At 37.0% G+C, this 13,962-nt stretch overlaps 1 protein-coding gene across 3 annotated transcripts; it reads right to left on the reverse strand.

Annotated features, from left to right (window-relative positions):
* Nucleotides 1-203: 203 nt before the first annotated feature.
* On the reverse strand, nucleotides 204-12,771 carry LOC125663678 (paternally-expressed gene 3 protein-like). Of its 3 annotated transcripts, XM_056153054.1 has the most exons (11): nucleotides 9,400-12,771; nucleotides 6,882-7,035; nucleotides 6,193-6,320; nucleotides 4,701-4,788; nucleotides 4,476-4,600; nucleotides 4,282-4,375; nucleotides 3,264-3,575; nucleotides 3,139-3,221; nucleotides 2,837-2,921; nucleotides 1,141-1,409; nucleotides 204-1,027 (listed from the first exon to the last, which is right to left on the reverse strand). In XM_056153054.1, the coding sequence occupies exons 1-11, from the start codon at nucleotides 9,425-9,427 to the stop codon at nucleotides 933-935; spliced, it is 1,461 nt and encodes a 486-aa protein (XP_056009029.1). In that variant the 5' UTR covers nucleotides 9,428-12,771; the 3' UTR covers nucleotides 204-932. The 3 variants fall into 3 exon arrangements, with proteins under 3 accessions (XP_056009029.1, XP_048751959.2, XP_048751958.2); XM_048896002.2 differs by having other exon boundaries at nucleotides 1,141-1,216; nucleotides 3,139-3,575; XM_048896001.2 differs by having other exon boundaries at nucleotides 3,139-3,575.
* Between the last annotated feature and the right edge of the window lie 1,191 nt (nucleotides 12,772-13,962).

The raw sequence follows: 13,962 nt of genomic DNA on the forward strand, positions 1-13,962 counted from the left end.
TTGCCTGCTGCCCAATCCTTATTATGTTATTCATAATAAAATACTGTTTAAATAAATAACCAATAAAATTAATGGCATCGTATTCAAAACCGTTAACTAGAATACACTCCTCCCATTGGTCCAAGTAATTGACGCTATAGTTGTCTGTCCTTCTCGTATATCATGTTATATCACAGATTATAAACATAACATTGTACACATTATTATAGAACACTCGTCATTTATTCATTAACTGTACATATTTAAAAATCCAAAATGACAGACACTAGAATCAGTATGTTGAAAAAGCAAGAAATGAAATGAAGTAATTGTCAAGCACAAGTACATGATATGTGATTTTAAGACGTCCTTTTCCGTTTTTCTCTCGTTAGGTATGGGATAACTATGAAGTGTAGGTGATGAATTCACTCCATCAAGGTGGAAACCCTCAGAGTAGTGTCTATGTAAGCTAAAACTGTCTCGTTGTCTAAATACGTGAGATAAAGCAGACTCGTTGTCGAAATACGTGAGATAAAGCAGACTTGTTGTCTAAATACGTGAGATAAAGCAGACTCGTTGTCAAAATACGTGAGATAAAGCAGACTCGTTGTCTCAATACGTGAGCTAAAGCAGACTCGGTGCACAGTTCTTGGTAGATGTTGGTGTTAAGATGGATGAAACAAACTTTTGGCACTTGAAAACGCTATGAATTTCATAACAATTCGTTAGTTGGGTGTAATTGTATTTACAAAATGTGTGCTTATTCAACATGTGCTGACTTACGTTACTGTAAATCAATCTGACATGGCCGTAACATAGCTCTACATATTCCGCATAAATGTTGTCGTTCTCTTCACTTTCGAAACTTAATTATAAAGATTTCTATATCGCTATGAACTTATTTTCGGAAGACATCTTGAATTAAAATTCCATCTCTTATTGTCTCCTTTTTTTCAAATCGTTGAGCCGCCAAACAACAATACAACAACCACAGAAAATGACGTGAATAAATATTCTGGAATTTTGGAACGTAATGAAGAGGCGCCACCTACAATAGGAACAAAATTATATACAGTTATTACCGGTTTGGATAATAGATTAAGTGCGATTTTCAAAGATTTTTATTTTTTCAACATAACCATCTCTTGTATATATAATTACCTTTACTACACTTGATAAGTCCGTATCCGTGCCCTGTACAAAGCGGGTCCTTTTCTTCTTCAGTTTGTGTCTGAAGCTGTTGACAAGTGGAATTAAGAAGTTCTTGAATTAAAGCTCTTTCTCTTTGAACGTGGAAAGTACAGTTCCTTAAAACGCCACTTTTAAAGATCTTATTAACCATTTTTCCAACGATGGAATGCATTTTTTTAAAGTCCTCATAATTAGTTGTTTCCTTGTCGTATAAACAGGCTGTCATTGAAAGCAACCTCCTGCAAGGAAATACTACTTAAATGTAGACTTGTATAAAATTTGTTAGGTGTGCAGTGGTGTTAGATGCTTGCTAAAACACAATTGTTTATGGAATGGTGATTGCTTTAATTTATCTGATAAGATATGACCGTGATTTCTTCCGTTTCGTGAATCGATTAAGATAACATCATATCTATACGTATCATAATTCTTAATTGGTTGTACAGGGGAATTTTATCTATATTACTTAAGGAGGTACTCTACATCGTCGTAATGGTTGACTTCCTTTTAATACATGGATAAAAATATTTATATATCAGCAATATATGGCTATTCATTTCAAAACTCATCGCCTTGATGAGTAGCTCAGTAAATGTAGGTTAGCATTTCAACTGCTGAACTGTACATCGCGGGTTCGAATCCAGTGGGGGTTTTAAAATATATTTTCAGATTGGTTTCTACTAAAACTGCATTTTTTTTTTACTAAATAAAGTAAATATGAAACTTTTCAATTTCAAAATATTGCTGTACATATCCTCCACTTTTTGTCCATATGAAATTTCTCCGGTGTAGCATACCTACAATACTACATCGTCATAATGGCTGACTTCCTTTTAAATATAAATATCAGCAATAGTATGTCATTTATATTCCACCTAAATCTAATCGCTTAGTTAAGTAGAATAGTATGTTAAAGTGTCGACTGTAGATCGTGGGTTCAAGTCAGAAGGGGTTTTCCCCCCAGATAACCTTCTACTAAAACTGCATTTTTAACCTTTTTAACGAAGGTAATTTTGAAAGTCAATCTAATTAAAATCAGACTTCTTAGATCCGACCGCCGCGGTTGTCTAGAGGTAGAGGGTTCGCCCCTCATGCGCAAGGCCGGGGTTCGAATCCCGGCTGCGACAACCCAAGTCGTTAAAACAGGTAGTGACAGTTCCATCGCCAAACGCTCGGCATGAGGTCCTCGGATATCATCTTTAAAACGGATGTCCCGTGTCACAGTAGGTGTGACACGCTAAAGAACCCTCACTGCTCATTGGCCATAAGCGCCGAGCATAGGCCTAAAAAAAAAAATTGAAGCCCTTCACCGGTATTGGTGACGTCTCCATATGAGTGAAAATTTCTCGAGAGGGACGTTAAATAAGATACAATCAATCAATCTTAGATCCGTGCCGTATACTCTGTAGATCTAAGAAGTCTGCTTTTAATTAGATTGTTTTGAAAGTTTTCAATTTCAAAATATTATTGTACACAACCTTCACTTTCAATTCATATCAGCTTTCTCTGGTGTGCTGATCCTCCTTAACTGTGACACAATGTAAGTGGCTATATATGGAATTATAATACACTTTTATTGTACGTTGTAGCCGCCCAGTATATCTTTATCTACTACAGTATCTATTGTCAATGATAATGCTATGAGTCAACTTGATGAATTACTTACAAGCAAACTTCCGCGGATGGTTGACCGTAAGTTGACAGTGACAGGACTTCCGCTTCTATACATTCTAGGGCGGAGGATATTGAGGCTGTAAATAAAACAAACGGACGTCTCTTTCGGTGATATCAAACTAAAATTTTCATCTTCCTGTTGATGATTCATACATTCTTATTTCTTATAGAATACTTCGGTATGCACTGTAGCAACCACATACATGTCTATATCTCTTGCAGGACACACTTTTAGCACAATATGCAATGTAGCAACTATTAATTCCACAAAAAAATTCTATTATGTTGATTTACATGGTTTTGTTGTTTGTGTTGTCATCATTTGTTGAGTTGTTGTCGCCGGTTGAGTTGTTGTCGTTGGTTGAGTTGTTGTCGCCGGTTGAGTTGTTGTCGCCGTTGGTTGAGTTGTTGTCGCCGTTGGTTGAGTTGTTGTCGTTGGTTGAGTTGTTGTCGTTGGTTGAGTTGTTGTCGCCGGTTGAGTTGTTGTCGCCGGTTGAGTTGTTGTCGTTGGTTGAGTTGTTGTCGTTGGTTGAGTTGTTTTCGCCGTTTGAGTTGTTGTCGTTGGTTGAGTTGTTGTCGTTGGTTGAGTTGTTGTCGTAGTTGTTGTAGATGTTGTTGTCGAACATATATTCTCTAGCGTATTATAACTATATATACCTGCTAAGAGTTGGGTCACCTCGCGACAAACTTTATCTGGTGAAAATAGGCAGTTTTTAAAGTTGTTATGGGATCTGAAATATGATTGTGAAAGGTGTTTAGCTGACCTATGGTTAAAGCTTAAGTGAGCTTTTCTGCTCGCCCATTGTCCATCCGTCCGTCTATTTTTAAAACTTTGCACATTTTCGACTTCTCTAGAACCATTCAGCCAATTTTAACCAGACTTGATACAAAGCATTCTTGGGAATTCAAATTGTTCAACTGAAGGACAATGGCAGACAATCAGAAAAATGTAACAATAGGGTGGGTCATTTCAGAATCTTCTTAAGAACCTCTGGGCTAGAAAAGGTGAAATTCTTAACATAGTGTAGATTCTAAATTGTTGAAATCATAATCCCAGGGGATAGGATAGGGTCACAATAGGGATTACAAATTTTACATATGAATATATAGGAAAAGGGGCTAGGGTGAGGTCATAAATCTTCATCTCAAGAACAGCAAGGCTATGATAGTAATATTGAGGTTGTGAGAATTCAAGTTTGGTTTAAATATGACCCAGTGGGGCTAGGGTGAGTTCATAACATGGGGTCAACATTATTTTGGCAATAAAAGGGGTTGGATAATCTTTTAAAATCTTCTGATAGCAAGGCCAAGGTGACTCAGGTGAACGATGTGTTACTTAAGAGAGCAAAAGGCCCAAAGCCTTTTGCTCTCTTAAGGATGAATTAAATTACATACCTCTATATAAAATTATACATATAATATAACGCGAAACCTTACGTGCATTGGGTCATGGGGTCTTCATTCATAATTTTACTGATGAACGCATAGCAATTATCAATAATCTTCATTGTCTCATCAAGATTAACACAACCTGCAAGTCAGACAATACAACTAGACATATGATGGTGCGGCACAACAGCAATACATGTAGTTTATTCTAACCGATTTCATACAATGAGTTCAAGATTTACCTGTCTGACAAATTCGTTTGTAGAATATAGGGATCGGGTGTGCTATGATACTGGTGTAGAATGGCACGTCGAACTTGCAATTTTTCAAAATACCAGTGGCGCAAGAAAGACCCTCTTCATATGACCTACAAAAAAGTTTATATAAGATCGATGCTTAATCGAGAGTTCAGATGTTTCACCCTCATTACAATCAGAATGTTCTTTGATATAGATCTACATACTCACGTGCAGAAGAGTTGATATTTGGATTCCTGGTAGGCTGTATACTGCACCTTACTCGCACATGTCTGAAATTCCAGGTAGTTACTGCACGCTGCAGAAAAATGAAGGGATCACCAAGTTTCAAGAATGTTATCTCAAGACATTTTTATCTACAGTTTTTCAGCATTTGAGAGGTTTTTTGCATAAAGGCATGGCAACTCACTTCCCATACCGGTTGCAATTAAATAAATTAGACATGACCACAGAAAGTGTGGGTTGTGAAGTAAAAAGTGTTAGGGTTACCAGAAGGTCGAGGACACACCCCTCGAAGTGAGTTTAGAACACCCCCCCCCCCCCCGGTATGAAGGATTATACGTGTGTTTAAAGAGAAAGTATGAAGAAATATCTTAAGGGTACTTAATAAAACAAACAAGAGGCCCTCAGGCCTTATCGGTCACCTGAGTACTAGTGAAAAATTATCACTACTCCCAAGAGCTATGAAATCTAGAAAAAAAACATCCTGTTCTGAATATCTAAGCTAAATTCTAATGTTCAGCAACAGTATAAAACAAGATGTGTTCTTAAAACTTCAGTGCCCTAAAAAAATAATAGATATTAAAATTAAAAGATATAACTAATTTGGACCCATCCAAGAGTCAAAACCCTGGGTTAATTCACCATTTTTGCACATCCTTTTCTGCTATTCCTAAGTATGCATTTAGATTTTATACAGTATCAACAAACTTACACATAAACACTGTATAGTAAGTTTGGCCCTGCCCTGGAGTCAGAACCCCTACCCGGGGATCATGAAATTTACAATTTTGGTACAAACGTCCTTGCTCATCATTACTATATACTCACTTTCTCTGCTAGTAAAGAAAAATATTTTTAAAGAAATACATCAATTTTACAGTTTTATCCCAAAATTAAGGCCCCTTAGGGCGGGGGGGGGGGGATCATGAAATTTACAATTTCCGGTCTCCTTCACCTACAGATGGTACATACCAAATTTGGTCCAGTAGTTTCTGGGAAGTTGTTAATGGACGACGACGGACGCAGACCAATAGCAATAGGTCACCTGAGTGACTCAGGTGACCTAAAAATGGATATGCATGGCTTGATAAATATGTTTTGGCTTAGATTAGTTGTAATAAGTAAAAGTATAAAATTCCTACCAAAAAATACAGGACTTGTAAATTTTTTATGCCGTTCAAAAGTTGAAATACATCACCTTCCCTATATGATTCTGTGTAAATTTCCCCTACCGTTTTGAACTTAATTAAGGAATTATGGAAATAAATTGCATTCCATAAGGCAATTGTATTCATATTACTTTAAAGAAAAATAGATATAGTTTTCATTTTCATCATTTTTAAAACAACGTTTGATTGCAGAAAGCGTCGTAAGTTCCCCCCCCCCTCTCTCTCTCTCTCTCTCTCTCTCTCTCTCTCTCTCTCTCTCTCTCTCCTGACTTTGTTGCAGTAGTATGAACCCGTCATTGATGACAACTCACTTTCATTACATAAGGTGATGACATCGTCCATAGTTTCGTTCCATTGTAGTGCCAGATGGTCCTGATTTGTACAGGATTTAGAATTACCCATGTAGCATTTGGTAATATCATTACCAGTGATTGTAGATCTGAAATATAGATTGGGAATCTTTAATATATATAATTCATGGGGATGAAATGTAATTAAAATCCATAAGAAATTAAGGGAATATTGCTCATATCCATAACCTTTAGTAAAACCAGTTACACTTTCGACGGAACAATAAACTACAATAGTACATGATATTTTAAATGAATTCTCTCAGTTGAAGGAGGGCAATATGGGGGCTTATCAGCCTTGTTCCATAGAATTTAAACAATTTCTTCCTGCATACATGATTACTCCAGACAGTCTTAAAACTTCAGGACGCAATTGATAATTTTCAGATAATACAATATAAAGTTACGAAATTGTCTTTGAAAAGAGTCAATTTAACACCCTTTGCCACTGGAAAATAATTCTTGTTGCAGATAATATGGTTACAAATCAAACGGTTTGACGGAATCTAAAACAGAAAATTTCTTCAAGAACAATTATGATCGTGTATACAAAATACAGTCAAGATTATCTAAATGAATATCAAATAAATGGGGAAATATGTATTAAGATAACAAACATATGTTAGAATAAACATTTAGATGATACTTACAAGCAGAGAAGTTCTTTGGACTTGGTGACATTTTGATTGGATGATGTGATTTCCGCCAAAAGTTCTGAGTCATAAAGATCTTGGAACTGTGCTGCACATATTTCAGCTCTCGATATGTTGCACGACGTCCAGACCAATCCAAAGTTCACAAATACTACATATAGATATATACATTCATTGACTTAAAAAATCGGTAATCGAACTCATTCTAAAATTTCTTCTTTATTACTCGGAGCCCTATCATAATTGGCAGGTTACGAACATGGATCATTTTGGTGTGTTTTTATTTTATTTTTTCTTCATTATTCAGGTCACTCCATGGCACCCTCTCCAAATTCCACTGAAATTTGTTGACAACATTGAAATATTTTGCGGGCGAATGAATGAATAGAGGAACAATATAAACCCGTGTAATAGGATAAAATCACGTCCTCCCGGCAACACTGTCATGGCAGTTATACTTAAAAGCATCTCATAAAATAAAAATAAAAACAAACACTTCATATTTTCCGCAAACAACTTTTCAAAAGAGATTTTTGGAATAAAGGAAATACAGACTCGTGACCTTTTCGTGTGTACATGTGTATAGTTCATACATAAACTATGATGTAATATTATTCATTCTCATCTCGGTAAGAAACGGAGACTTTAAAGTTGATACACACACAAACTTAGTACATGTTTCACAACTCGTACCCTTGGGTACTAATTATCAAAACCAGCCAGTACAAAATTGCACCAATCAAGATAAATTCTCATGATTTTGATTAAAGGATAATTAATTCAGAAGGGTTATGATAAGTTAAACAGAAACCACAAAGAGTTTAAATACTCTTATAAAACATGTACTAAGTATGTTGTTGAATTTTCTCTTGCCACTTGATTTGGCCCCTTGCTCCCGGTACTCGAGAAAAGTTTACCAACATTATACTAATCACATGAAAAGATATGAATAATGGGAACAAATTATATGTTAATTGTACAGTACATTTGTAATGATTATACGCATATTGTGTACTACATCTAACATTTCATACCCCAGATGTATCCAATTTTGATTGCAAGAAAAACTAAATCATATATAATTGGGGGGGGGGGGGGGGGGGGTTACGACAAGTGTTAGAATATTCAGTTATCTTTTTATCTTAATCTTTAAATATCCATGTTGTCGTGTTTTAATTCTTTTTTTTTTTTACTTTAATTTTTTTTTTACGTGTGCTAATTGTATTAATTGACAATCTCACACCAGGACACAAGTTGTTATTTCGTAATTTATTCATTGCCACCCAGTATCAAACTTCACAGTAAGAATGGATTCAACCTGTGAATGATTTATTAGTTTCGTTGAAGTCTTTATCACCAGAGTTTACAATATCAAGATTTGGAACTACAAGAAATTGGCCAGAAGCGTCTCTCAAGAGTTACGCGTGTTGTAAGTGTTATTCTGAGCACTTTTGTGCTGTCACTGGTGTGTTCTGATAAGTCTATCGTGCCATGGCATTCACAGAACTATTGGTGAAAAGGTGAAAAGGTTGCACCATGTAGAATACAGGCCAGGGGAACTCTATGAAATGGTCTCTAAAGTACTTATAGTCAAAGAGTTTATGTAACAAATCAAAATTAGCATCAACTGCAGCGGAGTTTCTCGAGTGGACTCGTATGGCACCACTTGAAAATTGAAGACTTTATCTTTTCGATGCATCATATTGATAAGACTGACGATGTAGTGATTAATACGAGAAGAGGGACGGTTGCCGATATCTAGGTTTTTTGATGATGTAAGCTGTTCTGTTATAAAAAATCCTCGCGGTGAACCTTGTCTTCCAACCTTTGTTTTCTGTCACTGGTTACAAGATATTGTCAACTGAACGATTTATAGTCTGAAAACGGTTTCTTGTGCTATACAATACGCAGGTATTTTGAAAAGTACTTTGCTATTGAAAATATTGTAGATAAAATAAATCGTAACAAAATTCCATAGAAAATGATGCAGTAAATGGATTAGATCAAAACGAGAATATTTATTAATGTACACAAATTGGCACGTTCGTTTTCGTAACTTTACTAATAAAGACGACCGTATTCTGCTTTACTTGAAAGGGTAAAATAAAATCCGATTTGTGGTAAACGTTAAACATACAGGCAATAAACATGTGACAATTTCATGTAGCAAAACAAAAGTTTCTTATGACACAGAAGTAATCTTAACGTCACACAGTACATTTAATGTACTGTTTGCATGTCAAGATACTTATGTACCGTAAGAAACAGTTGCTGACTCACAAATGTAAACAATAGTTTTATTCAAGTACAAGCTAAAATCTTTCAAAATAATGATCACAGAAATTTTCATTTTAAAATAATCATCATAGGAAAAAAAAAAATCATCTCATGCGGTTTGTTACTAGAGTTATTACTCGAGTTTGTAAATAAGAAAATCAACACGTATCAAATCTTTCAAAAATTCATATTAAAAACCGCTCAGAAAACTTGTTTACTAACGAACATGAAAACCTACCCAATAGTAAGACAGCGCTGCCCCTCATTGTGTGTCTGTATGCTGCGATGGTCCACGAGTCCACAAAAAGACGTTTATTTTTCTCAATACGTTCAGGAAGAAGTTTGTCGCAATAAACAGGAAGACGCGTTTTCTCTAATGCAATCGCTTGAATCACGAATGCACTCACTTGTTACTATCCGTTCTAGAGCTGCAGATTTTTTGCTGGTGTTTCATTTTTTCGGAAATAATGCATTTCAGTTGTAAGTGATAAAAATTAATCATACTTAGTCAGATAAGGAATTATTGCCCCCAAATAATGCAAGTGGTAGAAAGTTTCCGATAACTTCGAATGAAAAATCTTTGGTTCTTTTCTCGCATCGCTTATGAGTAATGAGCACCGCAGATAGGATGGCCGCTATAAGAAATGTTTAAGATTGACGGCAAATTCCGAGTCCCCCCCCCCCCCCCCCCCCGACATCTATATACTGTACCGGTTATTTTCAGAGTCACATCGTTACTGATTTGCGCAATTTCACCGTTATTAAAAGACATACATTAACAAATGTTCAACCTCTCTGAGAGATATTTTTTTTCCATGGGATGTTTTTAATGTGGAAGAAATTATAAATCACAAGAAGTTGATTAGTTAGAATTGAGTACTGGGAACACTGCACTGTTTTAAAGAATTTTGAAGAGGATCGACCATTGTGTCCTTCGAGATAACTTTCAATTTCAAACAGTTTTCTCTACAGGTAGATCTATGACCAACCGCATTTAAACAACGTGCTTAGAATTAGGGGAAGGGGGCCAAATTTGCGATGAAATTTTAGTTAAGTTTCAAGCGTTGGAGATAAATTTGAGGAGGGGGGGGGTCCTATAAACCTGCATCTTGCGACAACCGATATACATGCAGCATATGGCATGGAATAACAACGTAGATTTGCCTATCTCACGGTAACTTATATTTTATTGGTGTTTTGCGATCTGGCATCGATACACCATTATTTCTTATCATACAGCTGTGCAAAGCGATAATTTTCACTTAAGATTATACGGTGGCGGTTTTCTTGTGTTAAAGTGACTAAACTGTATTTCATTACTTTCTAATGTTTCAATATAGATAAATTGTAACCACCCAAATTTCTTCCTGATAATTCAGATAAACGGTCCTTCAATTACAACATAACACAAGCCATCAGGTTCATACTTATTGGATGTGTTAGTAGATTGTTGGGTAGATAAATGGACAGCCGCATGGATTGGTATATAAATTAATTAGATGAAAGGATAGACAGTTTGATGGATGGAAAGATGATGGACAGTTTGTATATTATTTAAAGTCCCACTCGAGAATTTTTCACTCGATCATATGAAGATGTCACCATTGCCAGTGAAGGGCTGCAAAATTTAGTCCAATGCTCGGCGCTGCATTTGAGCAGGGAGGGATCTTAAAATATCGTGCCACACCTGCTGTAACACGGGACCTTGGTATTTGCGGTCTCATCCGAAGGACTGCCCCATTTAGTCGCCTCTTACAACAAGCAAGGGGTACTGAGATAGTTTGATGGTTGGCTGGATAAATACATGTCGATACATTTGTAGATACGAGGGCGAATCAATAAGTAAACAGCCAAACTTATTTCCGGTTGAGATCCACCTCTTCTTTTTCGATGTAATTGCCCTCTAGTGTGATGCACTTGGACCAACGGTGTTAAAGTGCCATCAGCCCATAATTGAAAAAGCCAGGGTCCTTTCCATTGATCCACTCCTCAACTGCCGTCACGACTTCTTTGTCAGACCCAAAATGTCCACAGATATCCTTTTTCAAGTTTGGGAATAGAAAGAATGCATAGTACACTTCAGTTACTATACTTCTCTTGAGTAAAAAGTCAAACATAATATAATAACGCCTTTTGCTACCCAAAATACTGTGGCCATCACCTTGCCAGCAGATGGTTGCATCTTGAACTTCTTTGGCCTCAGGGACCCAGGCCCTACCCACTGACGATTATGAGCTTTATTCTCTGGCTCACAATAACCAACCCAAGTTTCATCTACAGTCACCAGACGTAAAAGAAAATAATCTTTTGTCCTAAAACGCTTCAACAAGGCGCTGCATACTGATGCTCTGGTTGCCATTTGCTCATCGCTAAGGGATTTCGGGATCCAACGCAAGATTGTTGAAACGCTACCATGTGCAATGTCTAATGCCTGCGCTATATTTTTGGCCTGAATTCGCCTATCAGACATGCCTTAGCATCACTAGCCATGCTTGACATTCAATATCTTATCAAAGAATGACTCGATACGCGTGCAATTTTGTACCCTGGTATAATACATGTATTAAAACAAGGTATGAAAATCGTGACCGTCTTGGTCAATTGGAAATGGGATAGGCTAGTTACTTATTGACTCGCCCTCATATATTCACCATGTAACAGGAAATGAGAAAATACAACGGACCAGACTGGGGTTCGAACCTGGGGGCCCTGAATCTCCAGTCAGGTGCTCTACCAACTGAGCTGGCCACCAGCGATATAACCCGTCTGACCACTTCATTCCTCTCTCCTTAAATTGTCTTCGCCCTCGAGCACAAAACTATAGTATAGTAGATGAAGACAGATAGATACACTGTAGTTAGTTAGATAAATGGTTGGAGTTTTAGATGAAGCTCTACAAAGAACCAGCTGCACAGATGTTATTAAGGAGGTGAGAAATTCAAAAATAATTATAATTTTAGTAATGAATCGTGAATGAATTGACTAATGTCACAAATTGAACGTGTTTCTCTGATATTATCTTTTCAAATGGTGAAAATAGACATTCCTTTCCCCAAACTGTTTCAGTGTTTGGCTTTAGAAAGCATACCATAGGCGTAGCTTGGGTTCGAATACTACCGAGGCAGGGGGTCTGGGGGGGCGCAGCCCCCCCAGAAGCTATCGACATTTTAACAACGTAAAAAGTTTTGTTTGTTTTTTGTTTTTTTACCGAGGCAGCTGCCTCGGTTGCCTCAATGGAAGCTACGCCACTGATACGAGTTACAATTGTATCTACTACAATCCAAGAACAAGGGGATATGCGTGCCTATCGAGATTGATTAAGTATTGTTTAACGTCCCTCTCAAGAATCTTTCACTCATATATAGACGTCACCATTGTCGGTGAAGGGCTGCAAAATTTAGGCCTATGCTCGGCTCTTACGGCCATTGAGCAGGGAGGGATCTTTAAATATCGTGCCACACCTGCTGTGACACGGAGCCTCGGTTTTTGGGGTCTCATCCGAAGGACCGCCCCATTTAGTCGCCTCTTACGACAAGCAAGGGGTACTGAGGACCTATTCTAACCCGGACCCCAGGTGGGTTGGTGTAGAAATTTAAAGTCAATATACAATGAAAAGGTGAAGATAAAGCGCAGTGATCAATCTTAATATTCCTATAAGGAATACAAAATAGGGAGTTGGGCAAACACGGACCCTTGGACATACCAGAGGTGAGAAGAGTAAGCATCCCCTGTCGACAGGTTACATCCGCCGTGTATACTCCTAATGTTTTTGTTATTTCATGGACGTGAAACGCAAGTACATGTAAATGTTTCAATTTACTAAATAATCAATGTCTGTGTTTATACAAAATTCAGCAATTTGGATATTTTTATGCACTTTGATGCAGCATGCTATATGAGTGGACATTCCCCGTGTAGTTTTGTCTTTGTAAATTTTTGCAATCAAATTGTACATATTTCAATTAATAAAAATCTGGAGCCAACAACCACGATACATGTATATTAAAACACAACTTTAATTATTACACATTTTGTGAAAATAATAGAACTTCGAAAAGACGGTTATTTGAAAGTAGTACGTTAAAACGGGTACCTGTAAAGTGCGAAACGAAATCGAAACGAAACGAAATCTACCGAAACGAAACACCGAAACGAAACGAAACCTACCGAAACGAAACGAAACAGATTGTATAACCGAACTCTTTTAATTATAATAATTAAAATGGTATCTTAGGCCCCTGTGAAAGTTACCACATAAAAATAAAATTCGCCTCCCCTTTGATGTAGGCTTTCAGCTTGACTGTTACAAAGTTTTAAAAGTTGGAAAGGGGGGAGTAAGCACAAAGTACATATCCGTAGTTGATTAAATGCCATGTACAATTAGTTTCGGATCCATACATTTCAGAACCGAGGGTTACAGTCTCAGAGATCTGGGGAAACACACTATACGAGGGGTGGGGTCGCCGACGTTGGATCCGCCTTTGGGCATAGAAACATTGTTTGAAGAAGCTGGTGTTTGAGAAAATTGAAAGCAGGAAGAGCTCTTAACCTCTTATTTTATCTCTAACTGCTGAGGTGCGAGTACTTTCAATAATGGAAAAAATCTATACATTTGGGATGTTGCTAAGACGGGGAATTGAAAACGGGACGGAAAACGGAATTTTTTAAATGCAATAATATTAGGAGGAGGTCGGCATTTTGTAAACTGAAAAGGCTTATGAACAAGGGGATTTTAAGCAGAAATCACAAAGAGAACGGGAGGACATATTCAGAATCCACCGTTTGATATACTACATACAAA

This window comes from Ostrea edulis, chromosome 1 (genome assembly GCF_947568905.1).
Source record: "Ostrea edulis chromosome 1, xbOstEdul1.1, whole genome shotgun sequence".
Lineage (NCBI taxonomy): Eukaryota > Metazoa > Mollusca > Bivalvia > Ostreida > Ostreidae > Ostrea > Ostrea edulis.